The sequence below is a fragment of the Emys orbicularis genome, chromosome 2, assembly GCF_028017835.1.
Source record: "Emys orbicularis isolate rEmyOrb1 chromosome 2, rEmyOrb1.hap1, whole genome shotgun sequence".
In the NCBI taxonomy this organism is placed as follows: Eukaryota; Metazoa; Chordata; order Testudines; family Emydidae; genus Emys; species Emys orbicularis.
This window is the reverse complement of record NC_088684.1, coordinates 252,622,665-252,640,840: the sequence shown is the minus strand read 5'-3', so window position 1 is coordinate 252,640,840 and position 18,176 is coordinate 252,622,665. Positions and strand designations below refer to the sequence as shown.

General features: G+C 40.9%; 1 protein-coding gene across 1 annotated transcript in view; it reads right to left on the bottom strand.

The window, feature by feature from the left end:
• The window catches only part of CDK6 (cyclin dependent kinase 6), a 173,827-nt gene that overhangs the window by 80,064 nt on the left and 75,587 nt on the right, over nucleotides 1-18,176 (bottom strand). The window contains exon 3 of the mRNA XM_065398990.1: nucleotides 9,968-10,135. Coding sequence (XP_065255062.1) covers nucleotides 9,968-10,135 — 168 coding nt within the window. The remainder of the gene's footprint in view (nucleotides 1-9,967; nucleotides 10,136-18,176) is intronic.

Sequence of the window (18,176 nt, the reverse complement as noted above, 5' to 3'; positions counted from 1 at the left end):
TCTGAAAGCGAGATGTATAATGCTTCGGAATAGTCTCCCAATAGAATCGATGGAAATCCTGTTGCTTGGCATATATACAGCTAAAATGTGACAAAACAACACTAGACAATAGATAATAATCAACAATCTTGCACTGACACACAGATGGACTGGGCAATCTACCAGATCTCTTCCACTCCTACTATCTATTGATTCCATTAAACTGAAGCTGCTAGCCATTCTCCACCAGCAACACTACACATCTACATTTTAGATGAGTAAGCATAATTTCTCCAACTGAAACTACAGCAGGGAATTTCAGTAAGTAAATTCTGAAGCTGGAATTTGGCCAGGACCTAGAAAAATTAGGGCTACCTCCTCTACTCTTGCAAAAGGTGCCAGAGCCTCAATTTTATTATGTCCCATTCAAAGATGTCACCTGCAGCAGCAGTGTGCCCCCTAGCACCACGCGGGAATTCTGGTGTAGCACTGATTCAGATAGAAGAATGCCATTTAAATGACTCACCAACATCACTTCCTGTAACAATCTGAGGTCTCCAATCCAAGTACCAACTAGGCCCAACCCTGCTTATCTTAATAGCTCTGATAAGATCACAACCTGAGGCAGCATGAGTGCTGGCTGCTAGGGTTATTTTAGTGTTTTAGGAATGGGTTTAGAATTATGTGGAAACAGTTTTGTAATTACACAGCTTGAGAGCCTGTCAAACAATCATATTGCTTTTATAATCTCAACCATCTCAAAAAACAGTCATTTACCTCTTAAGCTAGATGTAAAGCAATTTAAAACAACATAAAAACAATTTGTATAGAACAGTTTTAAATAACGTTTTTCCTGGACTGCACAACAGTTTCATAACAGAAAACAGTACAGTAAAAAGACAGGCCACACAACAGCAGAGCTGTTTTTTATAGTAAAGAGACAAAAATACAATAACCTGAGTTTATACATTTTTTCCAGCTAGGTTAACACAGACTCCCATTCTTTCAATAGAGATTACATATTAGAACAACAATGTGAAAAAATGTAAGTCAATCCTGATACCATTAGTAACAATTTAAAAAATCTCTGATCTTATGTCCTTACCAGTGAAAGAAAGAAAATGAAGGGAAGCAGGGGGGAAGGAAAGCAAAGAATATTTCATTACAACTTTACTTTTGGACCAGTGTCTGAAGCTTGTCTATACCAGATACTTTTCTGCACAAGTGTAGGTGCACTGGGCTGCTTACTAACCCAGGGTGGGCTGCATTGGGATAAATCATTTTTTACACCAGTGCAGTGCATCTACGCTACAGGTTTGCATTTGGGAGGGATAGCTCAGTGGTTTGAGCATTGGCCTGCTAAACCCAGGGTTGTGAGTTCAATCCTTGAGGGGGCCACTTAGGGTTCTGGGGCAAAATCAGTACTTGGTCCTGCTAGTGAAGGCAGGGGGCTGGACTCAATGACCTTTCAGGGTCCCTTCCAGTTCTAGGAGATAGGATATCTCCATATATTAGATTAGGTGCAGCGCACTAATACAAAAAAAACCCCAAGTCAGTGTGGAGAAGCCCAGTGATCCTAGTCCATATCCCCCATTAGCTCCAGCTTCCATGCAGCAATTTTGTTGACATAGCACATATTCTTACATAGAGCCAGTTTGCTTGTTTACTGTCAAGTAATTCACTTTCTATGAAAGGCTAACTGAAAGGCTTTTTACATTTCAAGATAAACCTGGGACTGAATCAGAGCAGAGAGCTGCATTCTCTGCATTCCTTAGATGGCTTTCAGGGTTAGCCGTGGTATCAGCTGTAATGGAATAGAAGTATAGGACTCTGAACCAAGGTCTTGGCAGGTAGGGAATTAAAAATATGTCAGATATTTTGTTTGAAAATGTATTTGGTAAAGATGCTCGAATTTTTTTTCCCCAAAAACTCAAATAAAATAACAAACTTTAAGATCCTAAAGCAGTAACTTAACAACTATGCCCCTATTTAAAAAATTCAGTGGGAGCTGCTGCATTTTGAAAAGCTGCTCCTTTTCAAAATCAGGCCACTTATTTTAGGTTCCTAAATATGGACTCAGGAGACTAATTTTAGGGCCCATTTCTGAAATTACTGGCCTATCACAATATTTTCTCTCTCTCATGTTTATGTACTCTCTCTCTTTCTGTATATACACAATTGGCCCCTCTGCCAAATTTCAAATTCTTTAAGATTCTCAACTTGGGCACCCAAAATCTCTAGTTATATTTGAAACTGTAGGCACTTCCTATGTGATTTGGGGGAAGACTGTCATAATGCATATGAGCAAATGCAACCTTTATTCTAGCATTTCCTAGCTCTTGCATGCTTGACTTTTCAACCTAAATAACACTCTTTTAACAAAATTGTTTATATATTTGTAAGTGTGTGTGTATATATCACTGTATCAGCCTTAGATAAAATGGTCACTGACCTGAACAATCTATTCTTTTCATTATCTTTTGTGAAGGTGAAGCATGAAGTAGGACCGGTCTATCTAGGTGTGACCTTAGACCGCACACTGAGTTACCATGCCCACCTGAAGAAGACAGCAGCTCAAGTTAAGATGCGCAACAATCTTCTTAGCAAACTGGCAGGTTCGTCATGGAGTGCTCGTGCTCCAACTTTGTGGACGTCAGCTCTTGCCACCTCATATTCGGTGGCAGAGTACTGCGCACCAGTTTGGAGTCGATCGTCACACGCCAAACTGGTGGATATGCACTTACATGCCACCATGCGTATCATCTCCAGCACCCTGCATCCAACTCCACTCCCATGGCTTCCAGTTCTGAAAAATATTGCTCCTCCTCCTATCAGACGAGAGGTTGCCACTGGCAAGTTACTGAAGAAAGTACACCTCTACCCCGATATAACGCTGTCCTCGGGAGCCAAAAAATCTTACCACGTTATAGGTGAAACCGCGTTATATCGAACTTGCTTTGATCCACCGGACTGCACAGCCCCACCCCCCCAGACACTGCTTTACCGCGTTATATCCGAATTCGTGTTATATCGGGTCGCGTTATATCAGATTAGAGGTGTACGTGCCAACTCAAGCCTGCCGCTGCACAATGACCTTTTTAAACCACCAGCTGCATGTATGCCGTCATGTCACCCATTATGGTCTCATCTGCCACACCAGGATGTTTGGGTGGAAACACTCTGGCGAGAGGAATGGATATCTGTTATAATCCCCAACCAGTCCCTCATCACAGATCCCACAATTTGCCCACCTGGTTTTGACCTGCCCCGTTGTGCAGACCGGACAAGGTCTCTGTGCAGCCAACCAGTATCGCCGGGGCCTTCGTGACAGCCCTTTGTGCAGCTGTGGCACAACACAGATGATGACGCACATTGTCGATGAATGCCTGATGACTAGGTTCAGTGGTTTCCCAGAAGAACTGCATCATGCCATCACTTGGCTTGACGACTATGCATACGCTAAATAAAATTATCTTTTGTCTACAGACCCAAGCCACATGATCCACAACAGCCAACATGAGTTTACTTAATCTAGCTATATATCTCAGATTATTTTGAAGTATCAGCCAGAAGTTTTGATATCATCTTACTGAAAATGATTTTTATTCTTAAAATGACTCTGGAGATACATCACTCAATATATTTCTCATTATCAAGTGCATGCAATGGAAAGAACCTCCCTGAGCAATGTTTAAGAGAACGCACTCCAGATTCCTTCAGCTGCCCTGTGTCTGCACTATGAGAAATTAACTCTTCCTGGACAAAACCTGAGTTACAGGGTTTTTTGTGGAGAACTCTGTAGTGGTAGGGAGGGAGGACTGAATTCAACCCTTCAGCCTGTGGGCCAGCTGTGTGACTGCAGCTTAAACCAAGTTGCATCCATTGGCAACTAACTATGCTAGCATAATGGATGATGCAACCTCTGCAGGGATTTTAGACTGCTGAATCTGTGAAATCATGGAACCAGTAGCTCTTCTTTTGATCATATCCCAATGTTTCCTTCTTCAGCCTGCCTATTCAAGGCCAGCTCAGAGCACCCTCCGGGACAGACAAGGAGAGAGTTCCCTGCACAGCCTCTGTGCCTGCACCCCTAATCTGTAAAGGGTATAGCAGGGCTGTAAAGCGGATCCTCCATACTTGGGTGAATATCATGGATGTTGAAGATGAAAGCAATTAGTAGAATTAATTTTTGTAAGGAAAGGAAACCAGAAAAGAAACCAACTGCTTTGGAGGTTAATTGGGTAATTACCTTATTGCTAAAGATGAAGATACTGTACTATGAAGAAAAAAAGAAAATCTCCACTATATGGAGTTATAAAGGATAGTTTCCAACAGATACCAGATTATCCTTCCAACTGGCACTGTGATTTTAGCCATTTAGTTCTGGAAAATCTGAGATAACTACACACGATACAATTTAAAATCTTCTAGGTGAAATTGAGAGGCTTGCATTTACAGGACTGTTGATTATCCCAGATTTTGGGGGAAAACACACAACAACTTTAGATAAGCAACCAGTTACAATCATACTGCATTCCTGGGTAAACACAATCTTTCGACAGCACTCCAGAATTCAACAGCACATATTTTGATTCTCTGGACATTCATCTGTGACTCATTTTCCTTTTGAGGGCCAACCGGGTGGACTGAAGAAAAGTGCTATGAGCTACAGAACTGGAGCTCTGAGTTCAAGACTAGGTATCTCCTCACAAAAGCTATGACTGCGAGAACCAAAGCAGTTTTGCTGCCATATTAGAGTGGGTGAGGTAATGTCTTTTATTGGACCAACATGAAAGAGACAAGCTTTTGAGTTACAAAGAGCTCTACAACACTAGCTCCCATATGTCAGTGGTAAGAAGCTTTACATTCTTCAACAAAATACAAGATGACAGTCATCTCAGACAAACAACAATCACGGGGTCTAAAAAGTATGTTTTTCTGCCTGGGCTATAGGAGAGAAAAATAAATGAAGGCAGGAGTCCCTCTTTCTCAGAGCCCAGCTTCCAGCTGTAATTCAGCAAGCTACTTAAGCATGTGCCTAATTTAACTGCAATGGGACTACTTACGTGTTTTGTGTGAGAGGATTCCACAGTATAAATGATATCTGTATGGGTTTCAGGGGAAACAGAGCACCAGGATGAGGTGGCCAAAAAAACAAGGAACCAAAAGAAAAAGAAACTCTCATTTGCCCTTATTGTGTCCAGTCTCCAAAATCATATATTAGTTCAGATGAGAGTTTACACCCATATTATTTACTAAACAGGTGGTATTTATTAGCATCTTACAATGCAGTATAGGGTAGAAAACAGAGAAGTACTCATTCCTCTTTGGAATGGGATATTTTCTATCTTTTTTGTTATTATTTTTGTTGCTGTAACTAATTTATATATTTATTTTTTACAAAGTAAGCCCAGTTAGTGAAAATTATTTTATGCTCCCTTGCCACTATACCAACAAAATGAAATCCAAGTTGCTGCATGATGTGACTTGTAAACCATTTGTGCTGAAATGACTGCCAGGAAATGGATGGAAAATCTTTATCCTGAAGAAACACTCAAATAAAACGCTAGCATAATCTGAAAATGTTCACTGAAAGTGAGAACTGGGTTTTTAAAAATTCTCAATCTCTTCAGCTGATCCCAGTATAAACAATTTAGTGCATTAGCAGAGAAACTGATTTTTTTCCCCCTCTTACTTTGAGCAAATCTGAAAATAAGATTTTTTTAAAGGAAAAAAGCAAAATAAAACCATTTTGTTTGCATTTTAGGGAGGAAAAAAGTCAGCAGCTCTGCCATCTAATCTAAGCCACACGTTTTCAAAAAGGCTAATATCAGTGTTTTACAAACACTAGTCTCTTGCCAGTTTTGCTTCATTTTTTTTGAGTTAGGTCATGATTTAAAATCTTGACATTCTCAGCTCGGGCTAGACACTGTGATCACAATTAGATGTGCTCATCTCACTTTGCCTTCTGATACCCAGCAATTCATAGATATTTAGGCAATCAGCTGGCAACAAAGAGGGATATTAACAGATTCTGAATACAGACTGGCCTATTTTTTCTTTATAATGTAGCCCCTACCATTTTCATTTGTGTATCCTAATAGACACCTGTCCCTCTGTATAGGGCAAGTTTGCCTACACTAGAATTTAGTGTCCATTTTTCTGAACCACAGAGAAAAGCGACAGCTCATTTACTTATCCATTTAACTCTAAAATTACATAACCATATCAACCCCTCTTCTCCCTTCAACCCTCGCTGAATCTCTTGTTATCACAAAGCCTATTCAAAAGGCTCCCAAGAGCCAAGACCAACAGTAAGACAATCTAACTTCATGTGAAACTGAAAGGCTGATTCATTCTTCCCCATCTGAGAAAAAGACCAAACATGATTCTTTCTAGTGCTGTTATTTCAGATCTGTATCACTTCTTGGTTTGACCACAGCTGGGACTAGTGTTCTGCCCCCTAAACATGTGTTACATTATCCTGAACGTTTTATTCATTTACTGGAGGAGGTATCAAGAGATTTCTTCTTTAAATGACAGCCCGATGCCCAAGGGACTGACCTGCCAGAAGAATTCTTCAGCATTGTGGAAGTAACTGGCTACCACAGAAAAACTGCTTTGAAGTTACTCATTTGCGGCACCCAATGAACTAGGGCTGTGCCAGTTCTTTTTACTGGATTACTTTCATGGCAAGCTCTTTTTGTCCATCTGAAGAGTTCCTTTGTGACCAAAGAATGTGGATGTATCTTGGGACTGATTTGATACCTCAAAAGATGATTCTTGTAGCTTATCTTGCTGTAAGCTCTCTGCTGAAGGAAATGATGCAGAGCTCTCATGTCACTGGATCAGAGTGATAGCTCCTACAATGTACTTCTATCATCTGTGCATGGTATTCTATCAGACTGTGCATGGTATTGCTTTTATGTACGGTATTCCAAACCATACCCCTACAGTGTAGGAATTTTATTAAATTGACACACTGCTAGAGGGTTCTTGGTTACCATATTTTACCGTTAGAGAAAGGAACACTCCCCTCAAAGACTGAAACTTCAGGCCACATCTTGGTCCCACTGAAGTCAATGGAAGACCAGGGGTGAAGAGGAGGAGGGGGTTAAAAGTTTTATTCATGTCCTGAATTTTAATGGAAGAAACAATGCATAACAAATGACACACCACGTTACCGAAACACAGATAAAGTCCATCATCTAGACTAAAACATGTTAGCTAACACGTATTAAGTAACGTGTATTAAACACCATTTATTACCTAGTTTAGACAAAGACAGTGATGTTTAAAATCATGTTAGATGGTCATGTTATAAACGAGGCTCCCCACTAGGTTACAGCATAATCAGCCAACATGATTTTAAAGGCACTAAACTACATCTATGCTCGCTGCTAAGCAGTGTTTCCAATTACCTATTCTATATTTTGAAGTTGTATCAGTATCACTATTTGAGTGAGGGATATGATTTACCAAAATAATTATACCAGTAGAAGCCCTAGTGTGCACACCATTATACCAGCATAAAGGTGCTGGTATAGCTTATTCTTCTTCCCAGGAATAAGCTATACTGGTATAAGCACTTTTATACTGGTACAATAGTTACCACTCTAGGGGGACTGTACCACATTAACAATATAAATATAGTAAAAGTTGTACAATTTTTATGTGTAGACAAGATCCTAATCTAGACAGACCCTTTGTCTATAGTAAGGGCTGAATCGTGTTTAAAACCATGTAAATACATATTAGCTAATGAGTTTTTAACACCACCCATTTTAGCAGTCTGGACAAACCAAATATTAAATGTCACCTCTTTCTATTTCACCCAGGAGTGCTGACAATGAGCTAATACAGGCAGGTTTCAATGCATTCTTGCCTTAGCAAATGAGTTCTGTTCCTTGGGCTTCTGATCCCTTGCTTCTATTCCTCTGGCAGAGTTCATGACTACAGAAGAATCCTTGATTCGCTTAGTACATGGCTATTTCCTTCTTTTATAGACTATTTTAAAAAACCTACTGGCAACTCCCCACAATTTCAGATGGATGCAGTTTCCATTTATGGTTCAGTGGAAAGAGATATTGGGGCTGTGACTGTTTCTGATTGACATATAAACAGTTATTGCAAGTTCAAGGAGAACCTATCCCGCCACCCCCTTTCTTTAATACTTCCAAGGAGTCTGAGCCAGTGCCCACTGAAGTCAGTGGAAAGATTCCTATTGTCTTCAGAGGACTTTGGATCAATCCTTAAGAGACGTTCTACAGGCAATGGAAAAAAAAAACAACCAGCACAGCGACTTGCCAGTCTGCACATGTCTGAAGTGCAGAAGATACTTCCCTCTGTTTAATAACATGTTGATATGATTTTCTGTTTCTTCCTGTCTTCATTCATGCTGAAGCAGGAAACCAGACTAACATTCTGTCATGCTTTACAAATGTGGTAGGGCTCTTGCAGTTTGTACTGTTACGGGCTGGGTGAAATCTTGTTATAGGCGGTGTTAACATCTCTTTAAACTGATGTGTGAATGACTCCCCCATTTAAGAGAGATCGGGCGGGTGAAGAGTAATATATTTTATTGGACCAACTTCTGTCCTGAAGAAGAGCTTTGTTTAAGCTCAAAAGCTTGTCTCTCTCACCAACAGAAGCTGGTCCAATAAAAGATATTACCTCTCCCACCTTGTCTCTCTCATATCCTGGGACCAACATGGCTACAACACTGCATCCCCCATTTAAATCAGTTGTACTAAGAGACAGTTAAGGGGCCACACCTAAAACAAAGCCTAATAGAGTCTGTCCAGAAACTAGTACCAGTGGGTGGAGGGTTTAACTGGGTATTCTAACCAGGTGCGGGCATAGGGAGTTTGGGAGAGGAGACACAGAAAATGTGAACAGGTAAGAACAGACTGAGTGGGAGAGAGAAGCGTATCTGACCCTGGAAGAAGCTGGGGATAGGTTTTTTGGGTCAGGGATGCAGGCTGAAAAGACTTTGGTGCTGTGAGCAAAAGAAGCTATTTCCTGCTATTTGATCCCCTCTGAGTTCACAAATGCAGGACTTTGTCCATTCTTTGTGCATAAACAAAACTGCATGAAAGAAATACCTATCACCAATTTCTACTCCCAACTGGAACATCCACAGGGCCCCACATTTTGATTAGCTGCTCGGGACGAAAAGGGGCAACAATAGCAATGGATTACTTTTTATCAACGAGATCTGGATGAATTTATAAAATAAAATATGTAAATGTAATGTATATTACTTTCAGTTTCTTTCCTTAGCAATCCTACCTTTCCTGTCCTAAGTATAAGTGATACTGCCCTAGTAGATATGGCACTCAGGATGGCAAAGGGAAACAATAGAGCTAACAAGCAGAACACAAAACCAAACTAATACTGCTGTGAGAAACTAACAACAATACCTAACAGGTAGCACATTTAATCTTCAATGCATTTATAATCACTCACTCACTAATTGTCACAACTGAGAAGTATGGGAGTAAGAAGTATAATCCACATTTACACATATGGAAAAATGGCAAGATTAAGAGTGGGATTTTCAAAAGTACCAATGTGATTAAGGAGCAAGACAATAGGACTTGTTCTCTTAAATAACTTCAGCACTTTTGAAAATCATACCATAATCGGCTGGCCCAAGGCTATATACAAAGAGAGTCAGTATAACAACTGGAATTAGAACTTGGGAGCTCCCGGCGCACTATCCTATGCTTAAACAACCAGTCCATGCCTCAGCCCTACTAATCAGTCATTATGTAATTCAGACCCAGTCATCAGTAATAGATTACGTTTACAAAGTAACCAAAGCAACTACTCAATCCTAATTGGAAAGCTATTTTTCTTCGCACACACACGTGATCTAAAATGGAGAGGGTTTAAAAGCACAGTTATAACTCTCAGGATCCATTGACTATATTAATATAGGGAATAGAGCATATTACTGAGGGTAAAATAGCATTCTGAAACTTACCACTGAGGTAAGAGCCATCTGAAAACTGTAGATTCGTGCAAGGCCAAAGTCAGCTAATTTTATCTGCCCACTGCTTGTCACGAGGATATTTTGTGGTTTCAGATCACGGTGCACCACTCGGTGTGAATGCAGAAAATCCAGCCCTCGCAACAGTTGAAGCATCATGTCCTAAACACAAACAGCAAATAGTAATCAACACAAGGTGGCAAATAAACAAAGTCTCACATCTGCAAAATGAAGTTAAATAACTATTGACTTGAATATGTGTACAAGAGACAAAAGTGCCTATTAACATAAAACAGACAGGATGTTGCTAGAGCCAGCTGATTTGAACAGGTGTACTTACAAAGGTAATTATAATTTCTAGTTGAATTATTTGAACAAATTATTTGATGTTGAGCAATAGAAGTGTGAAGACCAATCAATACATGTTAAAGAAATTATAGATCAAAATTCTGTAGTGTAGCAAAAGCATGCACCCCATAACAACTTCAAGAGCAAATTATCTAGGTCAGAGGCTGGCAAAGCAGCTGTTCTTCACTCAGACTCAAGCCACCTAGTACATAACTGAAGGAGAAGGATGCCCATCAAATAAATGTGTGCCTGGTCCTTTCCCACTGTAGTCAATGGGAGCCTTAGCATTGACTTCACTGGACACAGGATTGGGCTCTATATGAGAATACTAACCCTTAGCTAATTGGCACTGTCAAAATTGTTGTTTTATATTCAATCTACTGTATAAAATTTACAAAATATGTCAGGGTCTGTCTTTTGCTCTGTGTTTGTGTAGCGCCTGGCACAGTGGGATCCTGGTCCATGACTAAGGCGTCTATGCACTACGGCAGGGATAGTCAACTTTTTTTTTTGGTCAAGGTCCAAATTTATTGGTCAAGGTCTAGTCAAGGTCCAGACTCCAGAGAAAATAATAAAAAATAACAACAATAATGATAATAATTAGTAAATAAAAAGATTTCAGGGCCTGTTCAAAAGTGTCTGGATTTTGGTCGTGGTCCATCTATTGACTACCCCTGCACTACGGTCACACAAATAATAAGGTTTCACTTTTTTGCTTTCCATATAACATAGTTATAGTGACACAATATTTTATAACATTTTCAGTGTTAAAAAGAAACTTTGTTATTGGTGTTCATTAGGCATTGTTTTACAACAGTCACAATAACACAAAAGCAAGGAATCAACCAACAAATACTTCTCAAAACACAAACACTAGAAATCCAAGAATTTAAAAATTCAAGGGAAAGCATTAACAAAAAAATCACATCTGAAAACTGTGTACCTAGCATTGCTACAGGTAATTTCTAAGGTCACTAATAAGTAAAAGGAATAAATTTTTCAGGTTCTTTATTTTGTGCATTTGACAGCAGTTTGTGTAAGTCAGTTTCATTGTCTTGGTGGTCCTATATGCCCTTCCCCAGGCCCTCCAGGAAGGTATTTACCAGTGACATTAGCAACAAAACTGAAACTGAAGAAGTAGATGGGAGGAGTGTATAGAGACAAAGGGGAGGAGAGGTGAGCTGAGCATGCTTAGTGTTGTTGCTTTGGGGTGCACCCAAAAGTTCCTTCTAAACATAATCAGGGGAGCAAACTCCCCCCCGCCCCGACATTTAAAAAAAAAGGATACAAAACTTCAGCGCATACTGCTGAAAGGTAGCACTATCAGAAAATTACAATGATGACCACCCACAATTACCCCTTCTCCACCAACAGTCATAAGAAAATAGAATAATCTGGCTAGAAACCCAACAAGGGACAAAACCACACTCTTGACCATTATACTGATGGCTTCAGGAAAAAAATTGACTGTGAAATGCTTAACAAACATCATATCCACCACAATCTCTCCACTACCAAGAGGACAGCTACACAGTCCCTGAAATCCAACTACCAAATAGTGATCAAACCAGCAGACAAAGAGCCACCATCATAGTCCTCAACTGTGATGACTACATTAACAAGGCCAAGTGACAGCTCTCCGATATCACCTACTATATAGAACTCAAAGACACAACATCACCACCACTACATTTTATCTACGAATTTAAGGATATCATCAAATCTTTCCCCAAACAACTCCAAGAGAAACTCTACAACCTCATCCCACATGAACTCCTCAGGGACCTTCTACATGCTTCCCAAGGTGCACAGACAAGGAAACCCAGGCAGACCCATCGTATCTGGCCACAGCACTCTTACTGAAGGAGTATTGGGACTCATAGAAACCATCTGCCAACCACTCACCACACAAAGGGCCAGCTTCCTCCAGGACACAATTGACTTCCTCCAAAAACTCCACAACATTAACAGGCTCCCTCAGAACACCATCCTTGCCACCATGAATGTCTCAGTCCTGTACACCAACATCCCTCACAATGATGGCATTGCTGCCTGTCTCAAATATTGACAAGATAATGAACAACCCAGAGACATCCACCCCAAACAATAGTCAAATTCCTCGATTTCATCCTTACCCATAACAATTTTACATTCAACAACACTTTGTCCAAATCATGGGAACAGCCATGGGTACCAGGATGGCTCCCCAATATGCCATCCTGGGGGGAGGTATAGCTCAGTGGTTTGAGCATTGGCCTGCTAAACCCAGGGTTGTGAGTTCAATCCTTGAGGGGGCCACTTAGGGATCTGGGGAAAAATCAGTACTTGGTCCTGCTAGTGAAGGCAGGGGGCTGGACTCGATGACCTTTCAAGGTCCCTTCCAGTTCTAGGAGATAGGATATCTCCATTTATTTATTTATTTTATTTATAATATGCCAACCTCTTCATAGACCATCTTGAAGAAGAATTTCTGGACAAATGCACCATGAAACCGATGATATACCTGAGATATATCAATGATATTTTCATCCTCTGGACAGACAACCTAAATTCCCTTACAGATTTCCACCACAACTTCAACAACCACCCCCGTCCATTAAACTCTCTCTAGAACACTCTCACACTAGCATCTGCTTCCTGGACACCTTGATCAGCTTCAACAATGGAACTCTACAGACAACTATGTACAAGAAACCCAGAGGATCACCACACCTACCTCCACAGATCCAGTAGCCGCCCCAAACACACCCAGAAATCTGTTATCTACGGCCAGGCATGCAGATATCACAGAATATGCTCCGAGGACAAAGTTAAAGACCTTAACACACTTAAAACCATCTTCACCAAACAAGGACACTCCACCAAAGAAGTAGATCGCATCATGAATGGGACACACAAATACACCAAGAAAACCTGCTTCAATACAGAAATAAACCCCCCTCCAAGCGCAGATCTCTAGTTGTCGCCTACTACCCCATACTGGAACCCATAGGAAGTATCAAACAATTATCACCCATAATTGATGGGAACCCCATCCTGAAATAAATCTTTCCTGAACCCCTTCTTCTGGCCTTCAATCCCCCACCCTCCTCCCGCAACCTCTCCAAGCTCATCATCAGAAGCAAACTCCCCACAAATCAGGACACATCAACTCAAGCAGCACCAGACCCTGCCAATACAACAGATGCAAAACCTGTAGACCTAACTCTACTGCTACCATGATCAACATCCTCCTGCTACCCCCACAACACACCTTTCAAAATCCACGGGTCCTATACATGCCTAGCACAATGAGTGCTGTACCTCATCCAGTGCACTAAATGCCCCAATAATAACTATGTGGGTGAAATCACACAATCACTATGCCCTCAAATGAACTCTCACAGAAAAATGATAGACAAAAATACCACATCACCTGTGGGTGAACACTTTTCACTGAACAATCACTCTATATCTGACCTCTCAGTCCTCACCCGGCACAACACTTTCAAAAGATGAACTTGGGATCTTAAATTCATAATTTTACTAGACACCAAAAATCATGGACTGAATAGATACATTTATTACAACAATCTATAACCCACTTAACCCAACCCCCAGCTTTTTTCCCCTTTTCCTCTATGACTGAAGAGGTGTTAACAGGCCCCTTCACCTTGAATGGTCCCGTGAAATGTGTTAACCACTTACGCTAAACAATCAGTTCCATCTTGTATTTAGTTGTGACACTCTGAAAAAGCTCTGTGTAAGCTCAAAAGCTTGTCTCTCTCACCAACAGAAGTTGGTCCAATAAAATATATTATCTCACCCACCTTCTCTCTCTAACTTTTACATAGGTCTTCTGACCTTGAAAATGTAATACAGAATTCATGGATTGATACATTTTAAGGCTCGATGGGATCAGTATGATCATTTAGTCTGACCTCCTGCATACACAATAATTGCCCATAATTTTGGTTTGACTTATAATAGCTCTCTCATAAAAACATCAGCCTTGGTTTAAAGACGTAAAGTGACAGAGAATCTACCATGTCTTTAGGTAAGTTGTTCCAATAGTTAACTACCCTTATTTCCAGTCTGAATTAGTTTAACTTCACCTTCCAAACACAGAGGTTTGTTCTGTCTTTGTCTACTAGGTTCATGAGCCCTTTGCTATCAGAAATCTCTTCCTCGTGTAGGTGCTGGTAGACAATGATCAAGTCACCTCTTAACCTTCTGTTAGATAAACTAAGGAGACCGAGCTTCTTAACTCTCTCACTGTAAGGCATGTTTTTCAGACCTCAAATCATTCTTGTGCCTCTTTTCTGAACCCTTCCAATTTTTCAACAACCAGAACTGGACACAGTATTCCAGTAATGAACTCACTAATGCTGTATACAAGGGTAAAACCATCTCCTTACTCCTACTTGACATTCCACTACTTATATACCCAAAGATCCCATTCACCTTAGCTACAGCAAGGGTGGGCAAACTGGCCCGACAGTTGTTTTAATCCGGCCCTCAAGCTCCCGCTCCGGCGCTCCAGCTGGGGTCCATAGGGTGACCACACAGCAAGTGTGAAAAATCGGGACGGGGGTGGGGGGTAATAGGAGCCTATATAAAAAAAAGACCCAAAAATCGGGACTGTCCCTATAAAATCGGGACATCTGGTCACCCTAGCTGGGGAGCAGGGTCGGGGGCCACTCTGTACAGCTCCCAGAAGCAGCGGCATGTCCCCCCTCTGGCTTCTATGCATAGGGGCAGCCAGGGGGCTCTGCTCCACACGTTGCCCCCACCCCAAGCGCCGCCCCTGCAGCTCCCATTGGCCAAGAACTGCAGCCAATAGGAGCTGTGGGGGCAGCACCTGTGGATGGTGCAGCATGCAGCAGAGCCGCCTGGTTGCGCATCCAAGTAGGAGCCGGAGAGGGGACATGCCGCTGCTTTCGGGAGATACTTGAGGTAAGCGCCACCCAGAGCCTGCAATAACAAATACGCCCCAACCCTCTGCGCCCCAACCCTCTGCCCCAGCCTGCCCTCCAAACCCCTCGGTCCTAGCCCGGAGCACCCTCCTGCACCCCTCCCCCTTATCCCCAGGCCCACCCCCGAGCCTGCACCCCCAGCCGGATCCCTCACCCCCCCGTGCCCCAACTCCCTGCCCCAGCCGTGATCCCCCTCCCGCCCTCCGAACCCCTTGGTCCCAGCCTGGAGTACACTCCTACACTCCAAACCCCTCATCCCCAGCCCCACCCCAGAGCCTGCACCCCCAGGCAGAGCCCTCACGCCCCCGCAGTCCACCTTCACTGCCCTAGCCCGGAGCCCCTCCTGCACCCTGAACTTCTCATTTCTGGCCCCACCCCACAGCCTGCACCCCAGCCACAGCCCACACCCCCTCCTGCACCTCAACCCCAATTTTGTGAGCATTCATGGCCCTCCATACAATTTCCATACCCAGATGTGGCTCTCGGGCCAAAAAGTTTGCCCACCCCTGAGCTACACATAACACAGGAAACTAATATCTTGTTGATTATCTATCATTACTCCGAAGTCCTTTTTAGTGTCACTGCTTTCCAGGATACTGTCTCCCATCTTGTAAGTATGATCAACATTCTATAGTAGGGACATAATCCTCTAGAATGGTTCAAATAAACCAATTAAAAAAAAAAAGATTAATCTTCATTAAATTCTATAGCTTTTAGAGAAATTTCTATAGAGATTTATTTGTTTCATCCATATTAAATTCTTTAGGAATTTTTCACAGTGGAAACTTCTAATATTAGGAAGCATGGACATGCTGCAAATAAGGTGAACTAAACATCCTTAACCTTACTCTTACTCCCTGCCAACTGTTAGCTTGCACATGCATCACACCTTCCACATAAAATGGAGACCTTTTGTTGAATGTGGTTTTGATTGAAGTTTTGAACCACTGACCATAAGATATCCAAAGGCTTGTCTACACAGAGGGATAAAGCACACTAACATCTGTGCATTAATTGGTCTGTGTAGACTGTTGTGCTGTTTGAAACAGTATTATGTTAAAGCGTGCTTCAGTGCACACTAGCAGGGTCTACACAGACCAATTAATATGCAACACGTTAATGTGCTTTAGAAATCACACCTCCATACAGCGCATTACCCCACCATGTTGCCAAGCTCTATGGTTACTGAATCGACTTCTGTTTGTGTAGTTTCTCTTTGTAGTTGAGGAATTGTGGAGAAAATGTGACTACGATTTTGTGCATACATATCTATACTATAATCAATAAGTTTTATATTCTGTCACTCTGCTTGCACAGCCTGATCCAAAGCCCAATGGCCTTTGGATCAACTTCCTAGGAGATAAGGTGCTGATCCAGCAAAGCAGTAAAGCACATAGTTAACTTTAACCACATACATAAATTTTTTTGCCTAAATTACCTAATTTTATTCCAGCTCCATATCACCAGATATGGTACATGTTGTGAATTTAGTGGATATGAGAAATGGTCTCTAGAGGGTCCTTCTTTCTGCACTTCTACATGCCCCAGGTTTTTCCAGGTGTGCAAACTAATTACACAGTCACTGAGAATGTCAAAAATGATTTTTCAAACACTTATAAATCTTTATTTTGCATTCTTCCTTCAAACTCAGCAAAGACAATTCTCCTCCACAAGTATTAGTTATAGGCGATGTCTCCTGTTTCAAACATCAGATGCTTTTCTTTCAGCCAGGACTAAAAAAGGAGGCATTAGAATGTTTTAAAATGGAACCGGGAAATTTTTTCCATCTCCCACATAACTCAGAAATGGATACATTTCTTCAAATTACCTCCCTCTGCAAAAAAAAATCACAAGGAACGTGTCAGTTAAAAGGGAATTTTTTTTCCTGAAGTTATAAAAAGTGTCTAAAAATAGTGGTAATTATAACAGTTGTCAGTGTCAAATGTGTTAAAGAAGGAAAAAATATTATATACTTCACTCCATCTTCCAACTAAAGCAGGATTTGTCCATACAGGATATTTTCTAGTGTTTTTTCCAGTTTAGTTTTATTCTAAACAGCTCTTTTTTTATGCTATGCCTGTGCTCCTTGTTATTTGCAAACATATGCGTGAATGGGTTTTTATTTACACAAATCTTTGGGGAATAGATATTTTTATTACCTGAATTCATTTGTGAATAGAGGAATTTTGTGTCAAAGTAATATTTGCTAATCAGTATTTGTTATTGTCATGCTTTTAAAGTTTCAGCCATCTAGTCAGGGAGCAGAAACAATACCATGTGACATATGTCACCAGTTATACTCTATGAATAGTGAATCCTGAATAATCAGGTGAGTGTTTGATGAACAGTTCATAATTTGACATTTGTTTGCATAAACTCTTGATAGAATAATTAGTAATAGTGAATAGATTTGTAAAAATCAAAGTTGATTAGCAAACAGAAAGAGAAATTTGCAATGAATATTTTTCCCAATTAATTGTTCTACCAATTCTTACCTGGGAGACTATTCTACGGTCTACTAGACCTCACACAAAGCACATGAAAGTACATTCCTCGCAAAAGGTCCCTTGTCAACTTCAAAGAGTAGTTTGTAGCATGTTGTTTTACTTTTCCCCACAAAACTTTCATGTGGCATCTGGCCACAGCATAAATTCTATTACTGGTCAAACATTTTTCAAAAGATTGTTGAAAGTGTTATAATCGCCACGTTGCCAGACAGCATGGAGATGCTTGTGTTGACAGATAACTTGGGAGAATGATTTATTATGAGTAATAAACAATTATCTATTGAATTTATATAAATTCATCTTTCCTAGGATATTGTGTACTTGCAAACACAGACTATAATAGCATCTGTCACTGCAGATTTGCAATTCCTACTACCATCAGATCATATTACA